The 26,632-nt window shown below is 45.3% G+C and overlaps 1 protein-coding gene across 3 annotated transcripts in view; it reads right to left on the minus strand.

Moving 5' to 3' along the window:
• The window catches only part of MTMR2 (myotubularin related protein 2), a 61,057-nt gene that overhangs the window by 11,926 nt on the left and 22,499 nt on the right, over positions 1–26,632 (minus strand). For all 3 annotated transcript variants that reach the window (XM_048493649.1, XM_048493650.1, XM_048493651.1), the window contains 9 exons: positions 22,873–22,948; positions 19,781–19,875; positions 18,423–18,533; positions 16,798–16,899; positions 14,259–14,342; positions 10,623–10,772; positions 5,647–5,835; positions 2,800–2,985; positions 428–634 (listed from right to left, as the gene is read on the minus strand). In XM_048493649.1, coding sequence (XP_048349606.1) covers positions 428–634; positions 2,800–2,985; positions 5,647–5,835; positions 10,623–10,772; positions 14,259–14,342; positions 16,798–16,899; positions 18,423–18,533; positions 19,781–19,875; positions 22,873–22,948 — 1,200 coding nt within the window. The remainder of the gene's footprint in view (positions 1–427; positions 635–2,799; positions 2,986–5,646; positions 5,836–10,622; positions 10,773–14,258; positions 14,343–16,797; positions 16,900–18,422; positions 18,534–19,780; positions 19,876–22,872; positions 22,949–26,632) is intronic.

Below are 26,632 nucleotides of genomic sequence, written 5' to 3' on the forward strand. Positions count from 1 at the left end.
TATGTATACTATGAACAGAGAGAAAAAAAAGGGGATGGGAATGGAAAAGTCGTGGGGGAAACAGCAAGCAGTACAAAAAACTATGACTTGTTCTGCTCTTTTCCAGTTGGTTAACATCAACGTGTAAAGTTCCCAATCTTCCTCTGAGCCATTTTGAATATATTTCTTAAAATAATACAGCATCTGAAAAATCTAGATCAAGGATGTCCAACTCTGGCTCTTCAGATGTTGATGGACTACACTTGGCCATGCCAGCAAGGGCTGATGGGAATTGTAGTCCATCAACATCTGAAGTGCCAGAGTTGGACACCCCTGATCTAGACGTTAACTAGATTTTCCCAGGACATTTTTTTGCCTCTTATAGGTGTTTAAAATAAGGCCTTGGAGAACTTCTGTTTTTGGCTCCTTTCAAAAGCCATCCACTCACCAGCTGGAATCTGTGCCCAAAACTCAGCCATTCCTTTTCCACCAGGACTTCGAAACCTCGTATTGTCCGGTAGTAGCCGTCCAACATGAGCACAGCCAGAGAGGTGAGCTGAGCAGTTCGGTCCCAGCCGTCGCTACAATGGACCACCACCGAGGTCTTCCCGGATTCCACTTTGTCAGCGATCCGAAGAGCACCCGCAAGAATGAGCTGGATGAAAAGGGGGCATTTGTGATTTTAACACTGAGCACCAATGAGTGACTGCTTGATGCGAGACCATCGCAGAAAAGAATAAGGGCATGCAGTTGAGTCACAACCAACTCATGGCAACCCCATCCATGGGGCATTCCAAGCAAGAGAAAGGTGGTTTGCCATTCTTTGGCAAGCATCCCAGATCTTCCTTGGTGGTCTTCCTCCATTCAAGTACTGACTATGTCCAACTCTGCTTGTTCCCAAGCTCTGACGTATGGGTGAAGCTGGGCTATTCAAATTGTCCCACAAAAAAAATCCCCATCTTTATGCATGATTAAAATGGAAAAGGAGAACATGGGTTCTAGGTCTGGCCAGTGAGAAAGCATAAAAGGTACGTGAGAAAGGAGAAAAACAAAATGAGGGTCATTTTAGAATGGATGGTTAAGGCTGCTTCCGTTTATGCTCACGCAAATGTGTCCCTGCTACAACTGGAGCAAGTAGCCCAAGAATGGGGGAAAGGCATTTGTAAGCACTGTCCCTGATGTCATTACAGTAATTAGGAGAACTCCCTCCTGGCCTGGAAGTCCGCCTTTCCCCTCTTCAACCAAGCTGTACTGTAGTTGAAACAGTTTTGATCGGCATGCAAAGTGAGATAACTTCCCACCCTTCACTGGTATGCGATTGGCCCTTTCCGCACAATTCACTGAAAACATCTTGAGGAAATAAAGTGTTTCCTCAATGGAGTTCCGCATTGTTTTTACCCTCAAACGTTTTATTTCCAGCCTCAAAACATTTTCAATGAATCCCCTTTTAAAACAATTCCGGAGGCTGAAACATTTTCAAAACGTTTTCACTTGCTGTGTATCTCTTCACAATGTTTGCCACACCTCTCTGCTATCCCTGAACGTGCTCCTTCGGCGCCATTTTCTGAGCTCACTCTGTTCTCCCTCATCTGGATTGTAATAATTTCTGTTTTTGTTATTTTGGGGGGGCCAATTTTCGAGGTGAAGTGTGGAGAATCACAGCATGAAATTGTGAAGCATCAATTCATGAATGATTTTTTTGAAAGGCAAAAACCATATAACTGCGGCCATACATGGTTTCCAGGGGCCTATATCGAATCTTCCATCCATGTAGGATGGACATTGCAATCAGCGTTCATACAGGTGATGCACTTCTCTGACCAGCATGTGACCCATCTACAGGAACTGCTGAGGCTCAGAGGTGGAGCTACCAGGGGGATGGGGGGGCGTGTTGCACCAGGCACGCACCTGGGGACGGAAAATCACACACACACATGCGGCAAACACCCCCCCCCTTACCTTAGTGAAACAATGCAGGCTGGAGAATCAGCCTGTTTCCTTCAGGCTGAAAACGGCCTGCTGGGAACTACACTTCCCAGGAGACCTTGCGAGCCCCAAGGTTTCATGGAAAGTGTAGTTCCCACCAGGCCGTTTTCATCCTTAAGGGAACAGGCCGATTCCAGCCTGCACTGTTTCACTAAGGTAAGTGTGTGTGGGGCTGGGCTGGGCTGGGCGGGGGGGGGGGGGAGGGGTAGCGGAAGACACAGAGTGCATACCAGGCGCGGTATGGCCCAGCTCTGCCGAGGCTGCACCTGAAAAACAATGCCCTCAACAGCACACAGAGATACGTGAATATATACAACCAACCGGTGGTGGGATCCAAAAATTTTAGTAACAGGTTCCCATGGTGGTGGGTTTCAAACTGTGGCGTAGAGCCAATGGGGCTGGGTGGGGCACGACGTGGGCGTGGCGGGGCATTCCAGGGGCAGGGCATTCCTGGGCAGGGCTGTGGCAAGGATGCATGCCGGGGGCGGGGCATTCCTGGGCAGGGCTGTGGCAAGGACGCAGCCGCTGCGCCGGTCCTTGGGAGGGGAAACAAATGCACGCAGGCGCAGGCTGCCACGCACCTCCTGCTAGACTGCTTCAAGTTCTGCGCGCTACTGCTGAGTGCACCTCCTGCTAGACTGGTGCACCTCCTGCTAGACTGCTTCAAGTTCTGCGCGCTACTGCTGAGAGGAGGGGCATAACTGAGAGGAGGGGCAAAAATCACGTGGCAAAATCACCAATTAGTAACCCCCTCTCGGCACACACAAATAATTAGTAACCTACTCTCAGGAACCTGTGAGAACCTGCTGGATCCCACCTCTGCAACCAACTTACCTTGATATGTTCTAGCCAATGAGTGGATTCCAAATTTGACAGCCAGTGTGACTCTTCTATGGTAGGATATACAATCTCCTTGAGTTTCCTCAGTGACTCTCTCATCACGTGGATATTGTGGATGTCCAGAAACACCAACTCTGCATTCTGATAGGCATCTTCACTTTCATAACCTCCTCCTTTGGCCTGCACCAAAAACACACATTGGACCATCTAGAAAACATCCCCAAAACTGCAACCCCAAAGTAACTAAACCCCACTATTTATTTGACATCCCAGAGCGTTTCTCTGAATCCCACTGAAAGATAGTTGTGGGGAGATGTTCGGTCTTTTTTGTGTTCACCTAAATCTATGGAAGAAGCTCTGCAACATAATAAACAAACGCACCTGGATTTAAAAAAAAACCACAGCCTTAATTTATGGATTGCTGTTGTTGGAAGAGTGTGGGGGTTTTCTTCTAAAAATATTGCTTTGTTGTTCTGTTTTAATGCTGTTTGTTTATCATGATTGTGTAAAGTGCTGTCAAGTCACAGTAAATTTATGGTGATCACTTGATGGGTTTTTAGGGTAAACAGATGAACAGAGTTAAGTTTGCCGGTGTCTGTCTCTGGGTAGCAACCCTGGACCTCCTTGCTGGTCTTTCAGTCAAATACTAACGAGGGGTGACACCCAGGGGCGTACCCCCAGGGGGACATATGGGGTCAAATGTCCCCAGGTTGCGGACATTTAGTCATGTGGGGGGCGGGAAATCGCCCCCCCCCCATACTCCTCCTCCTTCCCTCTGGGTCCATACACTGGTGCAAAAAAAGTTATTTGGTTGTGGTGGGGGAGGGTTTGTGTGGAAAACTTAGATTTTGCACTGGGTTACATTTTCCCCAGATACGCTTCTGCTGACACCGCTTAGCTTCCAAGCTTTGACAAGACTGGGACAGCTTGGGCCATCCCGGTCAGAGCTTATTTATCACACATTACCCATGTTGTAAGCCCTCTTCAGCTTTGGAGAAAGTAGAGAATACATACTTTGTCCCACACAAGAGTGCCCATTGTTTAAGACGAATAGGGTTGGCTCTGTTTTGTTTACTTCATCTTGGAAAGTTTGAACAATGGCAGTGCAGGGTGGGGCCTTCTCAATCACAGCAAAGTGTGACAACAAACCACTGTCTCTCTGAAATGGGCACAAACACAGCTTGTTTGCTGTGCAAACGGGGCCCCACCCTCCTCAACAGAGCACAGCCAAAATCTTCCTTGGTTCAGGAACTCAAATTTTAGCGGGACATCCAAGCGCAGGTGCTTGTTTAAAATTTCAGCTCCAATCTCCAGTTTGTGAGGGAGAAACACACTTGAGTCCAGTCAAGAAACCAAGGGGCTACTTCCACACATGGGCCTCCGTGGATCGTATTGGCCCCACATCTGACTATACTAGTCACAAGCATCTCTGACAAAGTGATAGATGATGCCTTCCTGAAAACTGAAGATTGGCTGGAATATCCAGCCATTTGTTTGAGGCCACCCGTTTGTCCAATTCCATCTTGCCGGATGTTGAAGCAGCGGTTACTCGGGAGTAGGCCACTTTGTAGAATGCAATGCAGAAACAACTGACACACAGTCAACGGTGCAGAAGTTCTATTTGTTGCTCTAACTGTCAAAGTGCTTCGCCAGACAATAGGTGTTTCCAGGCACACATCTCTCTGTTGTCTGTGCCAACTATATACATATCAGGTTCCAATCAGGTGCACAGGTCTTATCAGTTACACATACGTTACTAAGTATGCACACTGCACTGATTATGCACACGGCACCTGTCTAGGGGTGGACACATCTGTCAAGTAGATTTTGCTCATCTACACATGCCTTTTTGACAGGTTCTGACACCCCTTCCCAATTACCAATTACCAACATGCACATTAAATTGTGTGCCTTTCCTCCCTTCTCTTTCCATTTCTCCCCATGCTCGGACAGTTCTTGGCAAAGGAACCTGCATCGAGGTGGGGAAGATCGATCGATCGATCGATCGATCGATCGATCGATCTATCTATCTATCTATCTGCCCATCTATCTATCGATCGATCGTATCGATCGACCGACCGACCGCTCTCTCTGTTTCTCTGTCTCTCTCTTTTATATATATCTTTATCTCTCTCTCTCTGTTTCTCTCTGTCTCTCTCTTTTATATAGATCTTTATCTCTCTCTCTCTCTGTTTCTCTCTGTCTCTCTCTTTTATATATATCTTTATCTCTCTCTCTCTCTCTCTCTCTCTCCTCTCTCTCTCTCTCTCTCTCTCTTTCTCTCTCTTTTATATCTATCTTTATATCTATCTACCGGGGATATACCGGCTGATAAGACTTAATTGGGAGTATAAGATCTAATTTCCCATCTTTCCAGTTAAAATTTCCAGAGTTTGGGATATATTCGCCATACAAGAGTAATTCGGGCGTATAAGACGACCCCAGACTTTACAGATGATTTCCCAGGGTTCAAAAGTAGTCTTATACGCCAGTATATACAGTATCTATCTGTCTGTCTGTCTGTCTGTCTATATCTATATATCTTTATATCTATATATCTCTATCTCTATCTCTCTATCTCTATCTCTCTATCTATCTATCTATATATATCTTTCTCTCTCTCTCTCTCTCTCTCTCTCTCTCTCTCTCTCTCTCTCACAGGACTGGAACGTGCTGTTATTTGTCGCCATCTCTTTGGGTTTTGAAGGTTAGATGTTAGTATTTGTTTTTATGGAATTTATTATATACTTAACATTTTAATTTGTATGTACGCCACCCTGAGCCTGACTCTGGTCAGGAAGGGTGGGATATAAATTTAATACAAATTTATAAAAGTCCAACCTTATTAGCTACGGCATTCACGCTCGGCCTGGCGTCGAAGATGAAGATCTTGTGCGACTGGGCGTTGGAGTCCATGATCGCCTGCAAGTACTTTTCGTCCTCCTTGCTTCTCTTGCCGCTCACGCCAACCATTGGCTGGCTGCAGCGGGTGATTGTGGCTTGGCTTTCCGGGTGAATCCAGGACAAAACCTGGAACGAGAACAAACAAATAAAAGGATCGAAGGATTCGCACCAACGTGGGGAAGTTACTGTATTATTTCGCTCTCTTTGGGCTGTGCTTGTTAACTAATCCGACTCCGACTGGCGTACAGTTGCCAACCTCCAGAACAGGGCTGGAGTATTCCAGAATTACAACTGATCTCCAGACAACAGATTGGTTCTTCTGGAGAAAATGGCTGCTGTGGTGGTTGAACTCTAAGGCATCCCATCCCCAAGGAGCTCCCTCCCAGCATGGTGAAGAGAGAGCCAGTGTGGTATAGTGGTTTAGAGTGGTGGACTCTAATCTGGAGAACTGGATTTGATTCCTCATTTGTCCACACGAGCAGTGGATTCTAATCTGGTGAACCAGGTTTGTTTCCCCACATGAAACCTACTGGGTGACCTTGGGCTAGTCACAGTTCCCTCAGAACTCCTCCTCATTCCCAACCTAGCTAGCTTCCTAAGGTTTCCTTTGCCAGGGAGAGGGAAGGGAAGGAGCTTGAAACCCACTTGGAGACTTCTTACAGTTAAGAAAAGTGGAGTATAAATCCAAACGACTCTTCTTCTCCAAATTCTAGGCCCTGCCCTCCAATTCTCCAGAAATTTCCCAAGCTGGAGTTTGCAACTCTACACTGGAACAATGAAGACCACCATGTTAAGGAAGCATCTGTAAATTGTGAGACAGTTCCTACAAGGCACAATGTAAATTATGATGCATCTGGACTACTGGTTTATACAAGGTGGATTCAGATGTAATCCCAAATGATGCAAAGGAGTCCTGGGTTCACATAGTCACCTCCTCCCCTTGCTTGCCCCAATTCCTTCCCTCCCTCCCTTCTTGCAGCAAGCCATAAAGTTGGATCCTGAAGGATGTTTTGTTAACAGAAGGGATTTGTATCAGTAGAATGGGATTTTCTCGCCTCCCCCTTGCCAGAAATGATATGCTCAGATAGCCGGGGATCCCTACAAACGGCAAGCTGGCAGTCTGCAGCAGTAAGGAGAAAACTGACAAAAATTGCCCACTGTCTGCAAACAGAAACTGTAGCTTGCACATGACTTTAGGTTGCTGACCAATTAGAACTGGAGACTGTTTGAGATCTATAGTTCGGATTTGCTAACAAACGGGTTTGCTTGGACCACGGTTTGCCTGATTTGACTGCAACTGGTACAATGGTGTAGGGTAGTCTGACCAGACGTTCCGCTTTTAGTGGGACAGTCTCCCTTTTAAATCAATCTCGCTGCCCCACGCCCTGGTTCTTTCAAATTGTCCCGATTTTTGCAGAGGCTGCCAAGACTCGCCTTCTGGGGCTAAGGCAGTGCGGCAGCCACCACCTCTCACCTCAAGGAGGCCGCCATTTGGGGCTTGTGCCGCTGTCAGCCCCTGTGACAGGGCGGGAAACGGCAAGCCCCAGAAGGCCGTGCGCTCCTGCGGATGCACGCGCACCGCCGCCTCCTCCCCTGTCCCGGATCACAAAGGTGACCATCTGGTCACCTTAGTGTAGGGGGGGAAATGGCTTCTGGGCACCACCGCCCCTCACATGCCCCCCTTCACTTACCTTAGTTCAGCTGGCTGCTCTCTGCAGCCGGCTGAACTCCAGGCTGCTCTGGGCTTCTGCCAGGCCTGGTGGGGTGGGGGAAGGGGGGGCAGTTTTCCACCCTCCACGTGACCCCAATGGTGCGCACCTGGGGCGCAGCGCCCCCCACCCCCCGTGGCAGCTATGCTACTGAACTGGTATTTGCACAAGCCAAAAAGGGAGGGAAGAACGTGGAGTGGGAAGAAAGTTATTATGTGAGCCCAAGACTTGACTTGGTCTCAGTGAATCAGTTTGGGGTTACTTCTGAATCAAGCCAGACCTCCTCTCCATTTCTCCATCCAATTCACTCATCATTTTAAAGAGACCTGATAAATTGTCATTTTAATATAGCTCAGGTAGATTTATAATTCCTACAAGGGCAATATAAACACAGTGTTGTAGACCAGGTTTTAATATACTTAGTGAACCATAAAAGTAATTAGCAGGCTGAAGGCAACCTACTGTTCTTAATAAATGAGAACTGGCTAAGAACAGTAAAGCACTTTGTATGATGAAATTTGCGTCAGAAACAGCCTAAACACACCTACAGCTCAACAGCTAAGCTTTAGCTGTATACACTCTCAAGCAAAAGTTTAGTGTATTAAAGAAGCTAGCTGACCCTGTCCTAGAAACCTGGGGCTAACCCTGAATGTCTACCGAGTGATCTTGGGGAAGTGATCATTTCTCATCCTAGTTCACCAAAGCTTTGTCCAAGACAGGACTTATTGGGTTTTGTTGGACTCTCTAGCATCAATGGCCTAGTTCAAGGGGAGCTGGGATCTCAAAGTGAACACTGCAGTCTTGAATGCACTTTTCTAGGCATAAATCTAACCTGCTCTAAGGACACATCCATTGGATGTGACTGAATCATTCAAACAGTTTAGCTCTGTTTTGTAAGATTTTTGGTTCCACCCCTTCCCCCAGCATATGACAAACTTTTTCAGAACGCCACCCACAATACAATGCACTCAATCACACCTTTGCATAGCAAGTTCCACTCAAACACTTACTGATCGGTTCCCCACCCTGGGACATGGACAACATATACCCCACTAAACATTCCCTTCTCACTAGACACAGTGTGCCAAGCCTTCCCTTTGTGATTCACCTCTGAAGATGCCAGCCACAGATGCAGGCGAAATGTCAGGAACAAGATCTACCAGACCACGGCCACACAGCCTGGAAAACCCACCACAACCAGTTTTTCAGAACCCCTTCAGTATGTGAGATGGAAGGGCTGGTGGTCAAAGAATCTGTCCCAATCCTTTTTGGGTGCACATGGCTAGACACAGTTATTTAGATTATGATCTGAATGGTAAAGAAAGAACAACAGTGGGCTAATTTTATTCTTGCTCCAAACAAGAGCCCACACAGTGCAGTGATTAGAGTGTCAGACTAGGATTTCGGAGACCCAAGCTTGACTCCCCACTCTGACATGGAAGGTTGTTGGGTGAATCTGGGCCCATCACGGTCTTCTAACATACCTCACAGGTTTGCTTTTGGAAGCATAGAACAAAGGAGGGGAGAACAATATTATAAGCTGTTTTGGTTCCCACAGGGGAGAAAAGCTGGGTATGAATATCTAGAGCAGGGGTCCCCAAACTTTTTAAACAGGGGGCCAGTTCACTGTCCCTCAGACTGTTGGAGGGCCGGACTAAAAAAAACTATGAACAAATTCCTATGCACAAATGATTGTAAAATGTTTGATTTCACCTTTCAGCCTTTCTGTCATGGTCTATTTTTAGAACAGTGACCAAAAGTATATCAGAATTGCAAGAGTGGGTTCCAAATGTTATTTGTGGGAGGCTGTGGAATACCTTCCCTGTAAAAAAAAAAAGCAGAACTTCTTCCCAATGAAACATTCCATCTAACCCCAGGATCAGGTATTCTCTCCTGGGTTTCTTCTCCCTCTAGCCAGCTTGTGTGGCGATTTGCCAGCCTGGTCTGATGCCAATGGGAGTGAGGTATGGAAGCAAGAAGCCTGAGAGAGCAACACATGGAGTAGCCAAGAGGGAAGGGCGGAGCAGGCATTGCCTCATGTAAGGTTTCCAACTCTGGGTCAGAAAATTCATGGAGATTTGGGGGTGCCATCATGTAACTGCAATCAACAGCCGTTGGGGCCGGTTCCTCCTCTCCCTCGAGCCCCCACTGCACATGAATGGAGCCATCGCCGCCATGCCTGGTGGGCCGGATAAATGCCTTCAGGGGGCCACATTTGGCCCCAGACGTAGATTTAGGGACCCCTAGTCTAGAAATCAATCAGCAAATGGAAATAGACAAGGGCCGTTACAATTATTTACCTTCTTCCCTAAAGCGCTTGTGTTCTTCAAATTACAGTCTTTCGTTCCATATTAGCAAATTGGATCAAATTCTCGGCTCAGAGATTTTTTAGAAGAGCCAAAAAAAATCTTACTAAGCATGCCCAAATAATTACACACACCTAAAATAGTTCTTTGGCTCTCAAGCAGAATTGTGTTACTCTGTGACTGTAGTGAGATAAGAACCAATCTGTGATGAGAATGAGTTGGAACATCCTTAGCTTACTTGCACCTTCCAGTGCCAAGAATGAAGACCTTCCTGGTTTGGAACAAATGACAGTTTGTGGTGCCACCCAGGACTTGGTGGAAAGACAAATGGTGGTTTGTTCTTTTGCTGACAACCTGGGGCTAAATTTTGCAGACTGGTAAGCAAACCACAGCTGGACACTTCATCCGATTTGAATGCCACAACAAAATAAGGTTAATTCTTAACAAAGAAATCTCCAGTTTCCCAGCAATACACAAGTGGAAGGAAAAAAAGGGAGAGGAAGGTAGAAACTGAAAAGCCTAAGGTTTGTGGTTCATTTGTGAATTGTCAAAGGCTTTCACGGCCGGATTCAACTGGTTCTGGTGGGTTTTCTGGGCTGTGTGGCCATGGTCTGGTGGAGTTTGTTAGGAAAAAATCCACCAGACCACAGCCACACAGCCCGGAAAACCCACCAGAACCAGTTCATTTGTGACTTCTCAGTAGAGATCCAGTGATTTTAGTAGATCTGTGGGCTAATTTACTGGATCTTCCTGGATCCAATTCTGCGCTCTCTCTCTCTCTCTCTCTCGCGCTCTCTCTCTCTCTCTCTCTCGCTCTCTCTCTCCCCTCTCTCTGGAGTTGCCTTTATAAAGCCATCCCTAGACCAGAGTTAAAATTATCCTCCTCCACCATACTTACAGGTATGCGACCCCTAGATCGGAATGTCGCCACTCGCTTCAGTTCCTCGTCAGGAATATTGGCGGGAACAGCTAAAAGAGCAGGATAGGTATCGCAAAGCTCGTAACGCTCATTCGCCTTGGTCAGTCTCCAACTTTCATTAGGAATACCCTGTAGCAGAAAAAACAGCATTCTAGAAAACCGTTCTAGGTGAATAGTCAAGGCTACCCCGCCCCCCAAGTTTTCGTTCTAATTACCGACAAGGAAAACCATTGGCCTGTAACTTATCACTACACCAAGCAACGAAGCCTTCCTCCAGTCTTCCAACTCAAATGGCTTTTCTACTATTGGAAGAAGGCTTTGTTTGCTGGAGGCTGAAAGAACTTTCTCTGACCCAAGGTAGATTACTGCCCATTATTACTGTGTCTGAGGTGGGAATGTGTCTATCATTGCTTCTTGGGTTCTACAATAAAAGCATAGGTGCCATGTTTAAACTATAGCCTACAGCAAAGAGCACAATGTTTCAGGTTCATAGTGTGGGCTGAGTCTATAGCTCAGATGTTGACCATATGCCTGCTACAGAGAAAGCCAGTCCCAGGTTTACCCCACAGCATCTCCAGTTCAAAGATCTCAATAATCAGGGCAGGGAACAACGTTGATCAGAGACCTGGAAGAGCTGCTGTCAATTACAGCCTATGATGTGTGGCTAGAACAGTGGTGGCGAACCTCTGGCACAGGTGCCAGAGGTGGCACTCAGAGCCCTTTCTGTGGGCACACGCAAACAGAGTGCTCCCTCCCCCCGGCACACACACATCTAGGTTGGCCTGGGTCGCTGGGCTTGATTATTAGCATTAAACCTAAGACCTAGTTTTGGGGAAGCAGTGTACTGCTAAGCGCTGTTAAACCCCACTGATTTTCATGCAAAGAACTAAAGTGCAGTCCTTTACCTGGGAGTAAGCTTGGTTGCTGGCAATGGGGCTTGCTTCTGAATAAACTCTCCTAGGGTCGTGATTCACCCATTGGAAGAGTTGCACAGTTGCTTCAAAGCAAAGCCACTGACTACCACCAAACTTTCTCCTGAGTAATGCATGCCCCAGAGCCAACCGCTTTTTCTAAACTAAAACCTCAGTATTAAGGTTAAATTGCCATGTTGGCACTTTGCGATAAATAAGTGGGTTTTGGGTTGCAATTTGGGCACTCGGTCTTGAAAAGGTTCGCTATCACTGGGCTAGAAAAACCACAACCTGAACTTGATGCAATTCCACAGGGCCTGCACAATTGAGATGTTCCACCAGACCTATGGCTGAAGACAGCAACAGTGTCCATCCTGCTGGCCTCCCCCCTCCTCTCCTTTTCTTCCTCTCCTTCCTTTTTTGTTCCCTATTGTTATTGCTGTATGATTGTTTTTGCTTCTTCTATTAGTCTTTCCTTTACTTTCAGATTGGTTCCCCTTGTAGCTGCCATCAAGTTTTTATTAACTGGGGTTTTAATGTATTTATAGTTATTGATGTAACTTTTTATTGGAAGCTGTCCTGAGCTGGATTTCTTGAGAAAGGGCAGGGTAAAAGTTGAATAAATAAGATAAAATTGACTCCACGGTAGACTCTCCTTATGTATGACTGCCTGGACTCTGTGAGCAATGTTTTGGCAGGAGTGGCTCGAGTCTCGAGAGTTATAAAGTGCAGACTGGGCTGTCCCATCTCTGGCCCTCCAGATGTTCATGGACTATGGTTCCCATCAGCCCCTGCCAGCATGGCCAATTGGGAGGGACTGATACGAATCGTAGTCCAAGAACATCTGGAGGGCCAGAGCTAGACATCCCTAGTATAGATACTGTTACTGTCATATGAACACACATGATGTACTTAATCAGATCATCGTTTGGCCATGCTGGCAAGGGCTGATGGGAATCACAGTCCATGAATATCTGGAGGACCAAAGTTGGAAACCCCTGATCTATAGTCTCTCTCAGAAAAAATGTTAGTAGGTTGTGTACTCCTCTGCCACATAACTCAACATGCTGGACCTTCTTTGTTGGAGAATGCTCTGCCTGGGTCCTAGTGCCTACTTAGCCCTGCTCCCCACCCCCTTCCATTTGATCATTTGAAAGGAGGAGCAGAATATCAGAACTATAAATGCTCTTGTATCAACGTACCATGTTCACTAATGCATAACATAATGGTTTTGACAAAGGCAGTGCATAAAAATGAATGACAATTCTCATATTTGTCCTTGACTCTATTCTAATGCAGAAGCATGTCATTTTCTCAACCGCTGCACCTTAACTGACCGTACTAACATCTTTTTCTGAGACAGAATATAGAAGCTACAATGGAAAATGCCTGAGGGAGGGCATAATCTTTGTCACAGTGGGCATTCAGAGCACAATCTCATCGACCAGTCTCAGATTTCTTAAATCTTGAAGCAGTCAGCAGTGAAATGAAAGAGGCAAGAGACGTTTAGGCCTGACTCCACAGCTAAGCCCGTGGCTCTGCTGGCTAGTAGTACCACTTTCCCTGTATGTCTATGCCACAGATAGGCTGCATGTGCTAAAGAGGAGTGGTTCTCAACTTTTTGGCCCCTTCCGTATATGCAGAATAATGTACTTTCAATCCACTTTCACAATTGTTTGCCTGGGACCCTCGTATCTTCGGGACCACATTACCCAATATGTCCCCCCCACTCCCGGCCTCTGGGCGCTCTCAGCAGGAGGCCACCACTTATCACTGGTGGTTCCTTGGCCCCTCAATGATGCGGCTAGCAGCCTCCACTCGGGCCAGGGCCTTTGCTTCAGCCTTGGGCTCCCCTGCCTGAGTGGGAACACTCTTCCTCCAGCTGTCCGGCCCCATCACAGATCTTGGTGAATTCTCGCAGGAGCCTGTAAGACTGAGTTGTTCCACTGGACCTCTAGAGTGCCCAGCCGCTGACTCGAGGTGCCCCTTCTATTCTATTCCCCTCCGGTTTCGAGTCCCCTGTCATCTAGGGGACCCACTTTTTTGTTCTGTTCCCCCCCCCCTCCTTGGAAAGAGGGTTTAATTGGGGTTATTACTGACGCCATTCTTTTATTGAATTTACAGCTGTGTTTTTTAAATTTTTTAATTTAAATTCTAATTTATTGGGGTTTTTGTTTGTATCTATTATATGCTTAGGAATCTGTAGTTTGTGCAATCACTTCAGAGCTCCTCAGGTTGGGGTGGGTATAAAAAATCCTTACAAATAAAATAAATAAATAAATAAATAAATAAATAAATAAATAAATAAATAAATAAATAAATAAATAAATAAATAAATAAATAAATAAATAAATAAATAAATAAATAAATAAAATTCAGCTGCAAAGTGGATTGAAAATGAATTATTCTGCATGTGCGGAAGGGGCCTTTGCGTCATATCTCACCAATCGCTCTGTCAAAGAAGCTGGTGTCTTAGACTATTCCTGCACTAGTTGTACCTGTAGCACTGGTTGAGAACCATTGAGACAGAGCATTTAGCATAATAATTAATCCAGCCCAGAGAGGCTTGAAGAAAGCAGGTTTATTTGATCTGTTGACTGACTCGATGTTTCCTACTCCTGAAAGAAGGATATGTGCTTACAATAGATGGACTTTGCCATATAAAAATAAGTTGTTGTAACAATCCAGAGTTTGAGGGCCTTACCTGTCTTCTGTATTCCAGAACAGGATCGTAAACCTTCCAGCCGTTTTCTGGGAAAACTTCTTTGTATTCAAATGCAAAAAGGGACTAAAAACAAAAGAGAGGAGAGAGAACATTCAGCTCTTTGCAGCTTATTTTTCGCTCTGGCGTTTCAAATAACCATTTCCTCACATTCTCTTTGTTTCTATAATATTAAAGCATGAAAGAAAAAGCAGACAGAAAGAAACCAAAGCTGTCTTTGCACACTGTAATTAGCACGTCAATGTACGTGTCTCCATATTCTTTTTTCAGCGGCCTATTACTTGGAAAATCACCAAGAGGAACCAAGGCAGGGTGTGGAGGAGATGAGGGTAGTTTCTAAAGACAGACTGAAAAGAACTCTCCAATGAAAGCACAACTATGGGGCAATCTTTCTAACCTGTATTACAGGGCTGCCTTTTCACTTCACTTTCACAGACAGGTTTGTAGATGTGATGGCTCGATATCTTTGTCACTTGAAAAATAGCCAAGACAAAAACGTGGTTCCTCCCCAAAGTTACAACCAATGAAAAAAGCTTTACTCAATGCATCATATACTTTTAAACCAAAAATCAATCCAACTGAAGTAGGTTTCCGTTACCAGAACCTTTGCCTAGGCCAGGGGTCCCCTGTGGGCACAATGGTGATTGCCGCCACCTTTTTTTGGTACCCACTAAGTGTTTTTAGGGTAAGGTGACCAAATGGTCACTTTTGTGAACCGGGATGGGGGGGGGGGGGTAGGCGCGCGCGCGCGCATGCCTGTGTCACATGCCTGTGACAGGGTGGCAAACGGCAAGCCCCAGAAGGCCGTGTGCTCCTGCAGCTGCACGCGCAGGAGGCTGTCTTGCGCCCCAGAATGCAGTGCGGCAGCCTCCCAAATATCGGGACGATTTGAAGAACCCGCGGGACGCGGGACAAATTGTTTAAAGGCGGGACTGTCCCGCCAAAAGCGGGACGTCTGGTCAGCCTATTTTAGGGAGTAGGTGGGGTCGTGTTGGGCTTTTACCCACCAAGACTTTTGGTTGACTACCGGAGATTTAATTGGCCAGACAGATTTTTAAATACTGTTGCTTTGGCATCTGCTGCCATCACAGCTTGTGCTTCACTGGAGAAGTAAGAAAACTGCTGGAAGGTGGTTTGTTGTCAGGCGGGTTTCCACCACTGTTCAGTTTTCCACTGTGGAGGATCAACACCTAATGCAATGTAATTTGGCTGCAATTCCATCTGGATTGAAGGCGACAACACTTTTGCCTCAGTTGCTAGTTTAACATTTCCTTGGTTATATTTAAAATCAAATATAAACAGGATGAATGAAGCCATTCTAGCTCATAACAGCGTGTAATATTTTTCTTTGCGAATTAACAGCCTTTGGATGGACTAGATCTGCAGAAGCCCAATTTTTACAAGATACTTTTAAGGAAAGTTTCAAAACTGTAGGCACATAGCCCTGTTAAAAGGATTTCAGCAATCCCTATAAGTAACCTGTAAGACTATCCCCCCCCCTTTATTCTTTTCCTTCCATAAAGCTACTGAACAAGAATCATGCAGGCCTTATACATTTTACTTTTCTTTCTTCCTATTGACCAAAGATTCACAGCCTTGATGAGTACCCTTTGTACTAACTTACCCATTGGAATTTGGGAGATATTAAAATATGTGTTCATTTAGGCCTTGTAATGCTTGCTGGCACCATAAGTCTGTCCTTTTTCTGATACAAAACAGAACACAGCCAAATGTTTAGGGTTTTTGTTTAGATAAGTGGGGCAACTGAGAACAATACTGATAAGATGGTGCTAGGTCCTAGTTCACAGGACGTCAGAAGTGTGAAATACTGACATCCTCCAATGAATGCATTAAAATGTCTAAAATGTTTTGGGTAAGGGGAAGATCTCCACCTTTTTAAATGATTGATTGATGATGATGGTACTTCGGGGTGTATTCTTTTCCTGGCATTTTGATATCCTATAAAAGTAGGGGACCACAGCCAATTTGGTGTGGCTCCTCTGATACTAGCTTGCCCTTTTGTTGGTCTGAATAAAATATTTCTTTGATTTTATTCACTGTCGGCTTGAGCTTTTTGGCTTAAATATTTTGAACCCGTTACCCTGCGGTAACAAAACCCAACCAACCAACTTATATATGCTGCTATGATTATTGTTGCATTATAGCGTATGGTGTTATAATTATTGATGTTCTTGTTGTTTATAATGCTATGTTTAAAATGTTGTGTTTATTGATCCTATGTTAATTGATGCTGTGTTTCTTGATGTTTTGTTGCTTGATGTTATGATCACTGATGTTTGCGATTATGCTGTTGTTGTAGGGACAGGCAGATAAGCAGGAGAGAGACTGATTGGTGGGCGGGATGGATGGATGGATGGATGGAAAATTGCCCCCCTCCCAATCTATAGCCTGAGGGGGCTGCTTCATGTGACCTCATTACAAAGCCACCCTTGCTGTCTTTCGTCCAACTGTAAAGGTATTTTGATGCAAACGTTTTGCAAGAGCGGCAGAAAACGCTTACCAAGTGGTTTGATACTGGAAAGGCGTATTTCATTAAGTTTTCAAATATAGACCTTCTCGTGCGGCCCTCAGGGCGATGTGCAAACCGCAGGTTCCGAATATCCTGCGGAAAAAGGTTATGCAAATCAGAGTTCTGCTCTGAAATATTATTTAGAAACTGAGCATGACAGAATAAATTACCATGATAAATAGTAAGATAACAGAGCAAACAATGGAATAATAAAACTGAAAATAATAATAGAGCAAGAAATGGGAAACTTTCGGTAGACGGCCCCTTTTCTTCGAGATCATAACCCTGAAGTTGTTCAGGAAACCACGTCTCTTCATATATCATTTGGCATTTCATGGATGAGTGTTCTGTGACTGATAATCAGTTGAAAATTCATTTGGATTTGCCGTTTTTAAATTGCTTATGATGTTCTATTGTGTATCTGATGTACTCTATGAAACTGTGTTGATTCAGAAAATGTCATTCACATAATGATTCAGGAAGTCCTTCACATAATGATGAAAGTAATCATAATCTAAATTTGTCTGCTGTGGAATCCTTGCATTATAAATGATTCTGCAGCTCCTTACGGCATATTTTCAGAAAATGTAAGATGCCAACAAGGCAGTACTGTCTGGGAACCTTAGCACACGCCAGACAGTTTTCTATGAAGCTGCATTGCGGGGGAAGATGAACATGCAGCGAAGCCTAGCTGCTAACACTGAGCTTTGCATTAAGGAACTCAGAACAGATTTCAAAGGGCAGCCAGGATTCCCCAGAAAATGGCTTACAATCTCCTAGTCTCACTGAGGATACAACACCACAGACTTCCAAGTGACATGGCCGTATTGCCAGGTTACTACTATTCAATCACTGACAGCTTTCCCACACTGCAAAATATACAACATATGCAGGAGAAGCAATTATGGAATGAAACAGGGAAGTCCCTGTTGTCACCCAGGTGAATAGTAATAGTTGCGATAGTAATAGAACAAATCAGAAAGCTGACTTTGTTGAGTAGAGCTGTCCCACAACTACTATGGATACCCAGATCAAGATTTCCTCTCAGCCTCCTCTTTATATCCCAGAGTGCTATACCCAAATCCTGGCTATGGGAAGAAGTGGAATGTGAGTGCACTCTGCGCTTGCCCTCCAGATATCTTCCCCAGACCAAAACAGTAACTTATTGCAAATATGTTCCATTACCCCTGCAGTTCACCCAGAGAGTTCACACAGACACCCAGAGAGAAGAACATCCTTTTCTCTGCCCAAACCTCCCCTCAAAGCCAAATAATTTATATTTTTCTTAATTTTTTTAACACTCTTTTTCCCCGTCTTCAGTTTTTCTGCTCATGGCAACAAGCTGAGGCAAACAAAAGCACCCAAAAGGGTTTGCAGAATTACTGTCCAACACTCAAGATTCCGCTATTGTAAGATCTGTCGTTGGGCAAGCTTTGACATTCTACCTCCAGCTGTAAAAAATTCATGCCTCTGGAACTAGTTAGCTCTGGTTTGAGCCCACTGTGGCAGTTTTCTGGCAGAACAAATTACAGAAATTTGAATTCATGTAACTTTGGAACTTAATAAATCATCTCTGTGGGCTGTGAGCCCACCTTCAATTTACCAGACTGGATTACCTTGCAGACGATCTCAAGCCCGTATGAATTTTCACCGCGGCTAGAAGCCCCTCCAATTTTCTCGACACGGTTGATCACTCCTAGAGGGGCATCGAGAACAAAAGGAGGAACCTGGAGAAAGTTGCGATGTGTTAATGCAATATTTTAAACTTTCTGAAGCAAGAAATTGCTGCTATACAGAACCGGGACTGGCCCAGGGCAAAAAGTCTAGACATGAACTTGACAGACAATACACTTAGGAACACATGAAGTTGCCTGGGTCAAACCATTTGTCCATCCAGCCATCTATGAACCACTTTGGCTGGCAGCAGCTCTTTAAGGCAAGGTGTCAAGCCCTGGATCTGCACCCAAATCAGACTCTACAACATTCAGTTCAAAAGTCTTTATTGGCAGACCACGGTTCAGCTGGAGGTCGAAAGCCAATTCTGAATATGGCTTTCTTGAACACACTATATCAATTCCTCGACACCTCCCCGTTCTCACTTTCCCACGTTCTACCCAAACTACAGAAGCACCCAGAACGGAATGTGTGAAAGACTCAAGGCCAGGGATGAGATCAGGCCACCTGGCCCCAGGCGCCTCTGCTTAGTTTCCTAGGCAACGTTAAAGTACTCCTCCACCGCTCCATCCCCCCTCCCACCATACCAGTCTGCAGCGACCCCTCCCGGATGCCAGGCTCCCACCTGACACAAGGGTCCTCAACAGTGGTGGGATTCAAATAATTTAACAAACTCATTGTTTGCAAGCACCAACCGGTTCTACCGACATGGTGCGAACCTTCTGAATCCCATCACTGGTCCTCAACCTTTCTGAGCCTGCAAGCACCTCAGCAATGCTGAAAAGGGGTGGTGAGTGCCACAACAAAATGGCTGCCGCAGAAGTCAAAGCCAAACTCAAAATGGCTGCTGCAGGAGTCAAGGCCAACCCCAATCCCTCCCTCCTTGCTTTGCAAAAGGATCACAGGGCAGCCACATGGAATACATGAAGTTGCCTTATTCAGAGTCCAGCCATTGGTATTATTTGAATCAGTCCTCTGGATCCTCTAGTGCCTGCAGCTGCTATTGCAGCATTGGAAGCCCTGCCTTACACTTTCAGACCAGCTCAGAAGGTGCCAGGTGAAGTACTGGCAGAGGCCATGGCACCCACAGGCATCAAATTGAAGAATCCTGTTCCAAGGCCTCAGGCAAAGAGCCTTTCTCTCAGTTGTACCAGTCAAGACCCTTAAATAAAGAGAGCAGAATTTGAGTGTCACACCTTTTGCATTCAAATTAAGCGTTCTACTGTTGAGCTAAGCTGCCCCACTTGAATTTAAAATAGTAGGAAAGAACTTATTTGAAGGAAACTTGTCCAAGACTTACCCTTTCCATGCTTTTAAAGTACAGTCTGTAATTTGTAACTGTCAAAGTTCCTCTAATAGCTCCGGTAAATGGGCAGATATGAGTAACATCTTTTGCTAGGGAAAAAAATATAAATATTTCCATTGCCACAATGAGTTTGGAAATCCTTTTAATATCCCTATGGAGAAGCAGCTGTGCATTTAAGTTTATTTTTCTCTCACATTCACACAGAACAGGGTGCAGTAATGTGAATGTTAACCTAAAGGAGGGGGGGGGGGGAAGTGGGGAAAATGTCCAGGGGATGGTGGTGGGCAACGAACCTATAAATTCATTTTCAGTGTTGCGGTTGATGGGCAGCCCTGAAGGTTATCCGTCAACCGCCTGGAGTGGTTTTCCTCAGAAATTCTAGCCAAAATTTTGGCTTCTATTCATCAAAACCTGAAGATATTTAGCAAACCACCACATGAGCAGACATGAGACGAAGAAGGTTTTACATAACAATTTCCTAGCCAGTGATTGTTCCGGAACACAGAAGGAATTCTGTTTAGTCAACAGTTGAGTCCTCGAAAAGGGATTGGGTGTCGGGTCAAGATCTTCAACTGAGATGTATTTTTTTCCAAGGAATTACCTCACCTCACTTCTTTGTTTTAAGAGGAACAGGAACACAGTAAGAGAACAAGCTTGCAAATCTATCACGTATTTAATGATCGTGTTTACAAGACTTAATAGTGGATGTTCATCCAGGGCTCACAAATCAATCTTCCAGATATGACTGGAATTTTTTTTACCAAAGATTTAGCAGCTAGCTACAATCATCTTTATTACAACCTGCCTGAGACTGTAATAAAGGACAGGGAAGAAATCTAATAAATAAATACATAAATAGATAAATATCCTTCATGCTGTGTTTATTTCATACCTCTAAGAACAATTATGCTAGATCCATCTAGTTATGCTAGATCCATATGGTCCATCTAATTCACAATGCAGATGCCTGCAGAGGCACATAACAGAACGTACCGACCAAAATCCCTCTCAGTTATTGTTTCCTGCCAGTGGTCATGGGAGAGTTACTGCCTCTCCGAACATGCCCTTTCAGTCACCATGGGCAACAACCATTGCTGGACATAGCCTCCATAATTTGGTCTAAAACCCACTTGCCTGAGAGAGTGAACCTACCTTTAAGGAAGGTGGGTTGGCAGACTTTTCGGGGCTGTTAAAGGTTAGTCAATGCCAATTGATTAATTTATCATCGATCCTTTTCCCTCTGCCAGTGACGTAGGTATAGATTTTTTATGGGGTGGGTTCAGGGGGCAGGGCCAACCCCCACCTGCCCCTGGGGGCATCGCCACACCTTCCCAAGACTTGCCGGCCTCAGTGCTTATAAAAGTAGCTCTCTGAGGCCAGGGATGGCAGACTCCCCTGCCCTGCCCACCCTGTCCCCCCCCCCATTGGCTGGGTTCCCAGCTGGTAGCCGGCAGTCCCTTCTGCCCTCCCCTCTGGGCAGAGGTGTACTAGGGAAAATGGAGTCCAGTGCAAAATCTGAGTTTTGCCCCCACCCCATGGGTGGTTGCTGTGATGCTGGAATCCACCCCCAAACAGCATCACTTTCAATGGTGTTTAAACTAGGGAGCCCAGATTCTTCTTTTAAATCCACCTGAAAGGGAGAATCTGAGTTCCCCAGTTAAAACAATCTATGCTGAAGGGGGTGGATTTAAAAGGAGAATCTGGGGAAATTTGGAGGGTGCCTGCTGTTAGGAGTGAAATCGTTAAGCTAGCAGCACCAAAATTACAGGGTACCTTTAGGAGACTCTCCTGATGATACCACCCAGGTTTGGTGAAGTTTGGTTCAGGGGGTCCAAAGTTATGGACTTTCAAAGGTGTAGCCCCCATCTTCTATTAGTGTCCATTGAAAACAATGGGGGATGGGGCACCCCCTTTGGGAGTCCATAACTTTGGACCCCCCAGGAACTGGAAACTCATCAAACCTGGGTGAGCTATCATCAGAGAGAGTCTCCAGCATCACTCGAAAAAATCTGTCAGCCTCGGTCAGCATGGCCAAATTGGCCATGTTGGTGCCTGCTAAGCTCTCCAGATGTTCAGGGCTACAGATTCCCATCAGCCTCTGTCAGCATGGCCAATTGGCCACAGAAACTGATGAGGCCAGTATCTGAGCTGGGATCCTGTCAACAACCTAAAAGCTGCGCCCCCTACAGGCCACAAACTGAAAAAACACTAAAAATACAGTTTTGCAGGGCAGAGATGTTCTGCCGGGCCTAAGGTTGAGGGAAGCAATGGTTATGTAGATCATCTGGCCTCTCTTCTTCCCTTGCCCCCCCTCCCTTCCCTTTTTGACCCTCCCTTTGTTCCTTTTTGTTCCTTCCATTTCTGTCCCTGGTTCCTTTGGACCTGGATTTCTTGACTGTTAGTCTCCCTATTGTCATCTTTGGACCAACTTCATCTATTAAGCAATGCTTAATACATGAAGTGGTTATGCAGTCTAGGACATCATGAAGTGGTTATGCAGTCTAGACTTCAGTCTACATGAAGTGGTTATGCAGTCTAGGACATCATCTTGCAATATCAGAACAGGAAAATCTATAGTTTAAAATTACATGTTTCAGTGTTATAATGCTAATATTATTTTGTACATTTATTATTTGTTGGAAGCTGCCCTGAGCCCAGCCTTGCGAGGGCAAGGTGGGATACAAGTCTAATAAACCAACTTAACCAAAACAGAAGGATCAATTAGTGGGTTTCTGAGTAAGAAGGAAAATTGTGTGTCGAGGCATAAGATGGCAGGACGAGGTCATTGGAAACAGCTGGAGTCATTGGCTTTGACTGAACCAAGCGGTGATTCTTTGAGAATGAGGCAATTGAACAGCATACAGGCAAGGAATCCAACACTCTTTGTTAGTGGACTTTGGATGGCAGATCAACACAAAAACTATTCATATGCAAGTCAGCTACAGATGTGGGGATAGATGACCCAACTTCAGCGGGAAGGGAACACCAGGGCTTGGGGGAGTGGCCCAGAAGTCTTGTCCGCTAGAAAGGATCACCAGCCAGTGCAAATGTACTCAGCCAGTCAACTACAAAGCAACAGAACTTACCCATGTCCTTAATGGTTTCTCCAGGTAACAAAGGGGGCTCCTCCATTTCAGCCAATTTATTAGATTCTCTGAGGACCTAAGACAGAAGCCCCATAACAAAAGCATTAGTGTGGATTGTTCATAGATAAACTGCATGAAGCTGGCTTCTGATCAGTTGGGAAGCAGGTTTTTATAATGTGTGTGTGTGTGTTCTTGTAGGTAGAAAACAAACATAGCATGAAGGATGATTGTTGTTAGCTGGTAAATCCTTAATAAAAACATTTCAGTCATCTCTGGCAGATTGATTTGTGAACCCTGGCAAGTCACTGATAACCAATAACAACTCCATAGCAAGAGACCAACAGAGGGGGCCTGCCATTGCTTGCCTCTTCGTAGCAACCCCGGACTTCCTTGGTGGTTTCCTGTCCAAATACTACCCAGGGCTGGCCCTGCTCAGCTTTTGAGACCAGAGATCTCGACCATCCAGGTCTGGGCCCAAGATGTCTAGCTGTTTTCAAATACAAAATTGTTATTTTGAAAAGTAGGTGGGTAGGCCCTGTCTGAGATGAGGTAATTCCTCTTCTGTCTCACCCTTCCCAGATGAGGCCTGCCAGGTGCCCCACAAGGACATTATGTAAAAACAAAGCAGTGTGCACCTCTCCTCAGAATTAGAAATTCAACTGGTGTTTTTGACATAAAGCTGCGGAATTAGAAATCAATCAGGAAGTAGAATCTTGTTAAGACTGAATAAATTCGATAAGTCCAACCACTCTATAGACATTGTTCTAGCCCAGGGGTAGGGAACCTGCGGCTCTCCAGATGTTCAGGAACTACAATTCCCATCAGCCCCTACCAGCATGGCCAATTGGCCATGCTGACAGGAAACTGATAGAATTGCTATTTCCTGAACATCTGGAGAGCCGCAGGTTCCCTACCCCTGTTCTAGCCTGTCTATGAAGGTTGTTATTATCACTTTTATGAAAGGATAGCATTCTTATCTTTTGTATAATTGTGTCTTTTTAAGAAACACTACAGACTCTTGCCTGTCATTTCCGCTTCAATGACAATTCCAGTGGGTCGCATCCAAGTGGTCCTTTCCTGGCAGTGGAAGGGCACTTCTATCAGTAGATAAGGGGAGGTGATTTTGTCCCCCACCCCAACTATGTGCCCCACCCCTTTCAAACTGCTGGAGGCCCCATCTTAGCAGGAAGTTCCACGGTACACTGCTTCTGCATATGGAGGGTCCCTGGATCTGCTGCTTGGATATAGGGACAGGACTTGGGTCTTCCATCTGCCTTACTTGGAAGGGGTGAGTAAAGTCCACCCCTACTGCTTTCATCCTTGGTTTCTGGTCACATCTACTAGGCCAAGTAACATCTTTCCACAAAGGTGAGCTGTTCTGAGAATTACCCCATCACAGACACACACCTTTCCTTCCCAGAACCTTGTGCTGTGGTGGCAACTGCTACCAACGAAACATTTTTTACAAAATCTGCACAGCCAATCGAATCTTAAGTCGTCAATCAGGAATCCTTTTGCTGGGCAAAAACTCCAGCACTTCCTAAAAACATCTGATGGGCTCTAGAAAATGTGGTAGATACCATGCACCACAGACCACACACCACAGACACCATAGATACCAGCCTAGGAACCACGATGCCTTGGGTATCTCCAGCCAGTAGGAGGCCTGCTTTGATGTTAACATGGAATCTGGCAGAGGGATCTTCCAGAACATAAGAACATAAGAACAAGCCAGCTGGATCAGACCAAAGTCCATCTAGTCCAGCTCTCTGCTACTTGCAGTGGCCCACCAGGTGCCTTGGGGAGCTCACATGTAGGATGTGAGGCATGGCTGGCGGCTATAGGCTGTTGCTCCTGATCACCCTGGTCTGTTAAGGCATTTGCAATCTCAGATCAAGATTGGTAGCCATAAATCGACTTCTCCTCCATAAATCTGTCCAAGCCCCTTTTAAAGCTATCCAGGTTAGTGGCCATTACCACCTCCTGTGGCAGCATATTCCAAACACCAATCACGTTAGTGAAGAAGTATTTCCTTTTATTAGTCCTAATTCTTCCCCAGCGTTTTTTTCAATGGATGCCCCTGATTCTAGTATTGTGAGAAAGAGAGAAAGAATTCTCTCTTTCCACATTTTCTATGCATAATTTGTAGACTTCAATCCATATCCTCGGCAGCCTCCTCTCCAAACTAAAGAGTCCCAAGCGCTGCAGCCTCTCCTCATAGGAAGGTGCTCCCGGTCCCTCAATCATCCTTGTTGCTTCCTTCTCTTTTCATCTCCTCAATATCCTTTTGAGATGTGGCGACCAGAGAACTGGACACAGTACTCCAAGTCTGGTACTTCACTGCTTTATATAAAGGAGCATGACAATCTTTTGCAGTTTTATTCTCAATTCCTTTCCCACGTAATTATCCCCAGCATAGAGTTTGCCTTTTTTTTACAGCTGCCATGCATTGAGTTGACATTCCCGCTGGAACTATCAGCTAAGAGCGCCCTAAATCCCTTTCCTGGTCTGTGACTGATAAAACTGACCCCTGTAGCGTCTTATGTGAAGTTTGGATTTTTGCCCCTATGTGCATCACTTTACATTTTACTACATTGAACTGCATTTGCCATTTGTAGCCTCACCCTAATTTATCAAGGTCGGCTTTGAATCTTAGCGATCGCTTTGTGGTTCTTACCACCCTACATAATTTGGTATCATCTGCAAACTTGGCCACCAGCTACCCACCCTACTTCAGGTCATTTATGAATAGGTTAAAGAGCACTGGTCCCAATAGCGGATCCTTTTGGGACACCACTCCCCATCTCTCCATTGTGAGAACTTCCCATTTACACCCACTCTTTGTTTCCTGTTTCTCCAACCAGTTTTAATCCATAGGAGGACTTCCTCTTATTCCTTCATTTGCTGAGTTTTCCTCAACAGTCTCAGGAGGAACTTTGTCAAAGCCTTTTAAAATCCAAGTAGACAATGTCCACCGGTTCACCCCTGTCCACATACTGTTTACACCCTCAAAAGGAACTCTAAGTAAGTTTGTAAGACAGGATTTGCCTCTGCGAAAGCTTTTCATGCTGACTCCTTTCTCAACGAGGTCTTGCTTGCCGAGCATGTTTATAATTTTATCTTTTAATGATAGATTCTACTAATTTACCAGGGACAGATGCGCCAAACCCGACTCAAACTGGCCCAGCCTGTAATTTCAGGTCCTCCTAGATCCTTTCTTAAAGATTGGTGTGACATTGGCCATCTTCCAGTCTTCGAGGGATTAGGAGCCTGGATTTCAGGGATAAGTTGCATATTAAAAGTGAGAAGATCAGCAATTTCATGCTTGAGCTCTTTAAGAAACTCTTGGGTGGAATGCAATCCCTGGGGCCAAGAGGGATTTCTTGGTAACATTTGGATTTATCAATGGCTGCCAGAACTTCTTCCTTGTCTACCACTATCTTCGCTAGTTCCTTGGATTCGGCCTCCTAAGAAGCTTGGTTCAGGTGCAGGAATGTTCCTCACCTCCTCTTGGGTGGAAAGCATACAGATGCACAAAAACTTCATTCAGCTTCTCCTGCAATCTCCCTGCCATCTTTAGCACACCCTTTGTTCCTTTTGTCAATCTTGAACAGGGCCTACCTTCCCTTGCTGGCTTCCTGCTTTTGATGTACTCCTTGAAGAACTTGTTTTGTTGCTGAGTCTTGATGTTCGCAGCCATGCTGTTCCTCATAATCCTTTTTTGCCTCCCTTACAGCTAAACTTTGCTTCTCTTTTGCCA

This window comes from Sphaerodactylus townsendi, linkage group LG04 (genome assembly GCF_021028975.2).
Source record: "Sphaerodactylus townsendi isolate TG3544 linkage group LG04, MPM_Stown_v2.3, whole genome shotgun sequence".
In the NCBI taxonomy this organism is placed as follows: Eukaryota; Metazoa; Chordata; class Lepidosauria; order Squamata; family Sphaerodactylidae; genus Sphaerodactylus; species Sphaerodactylus townsendi.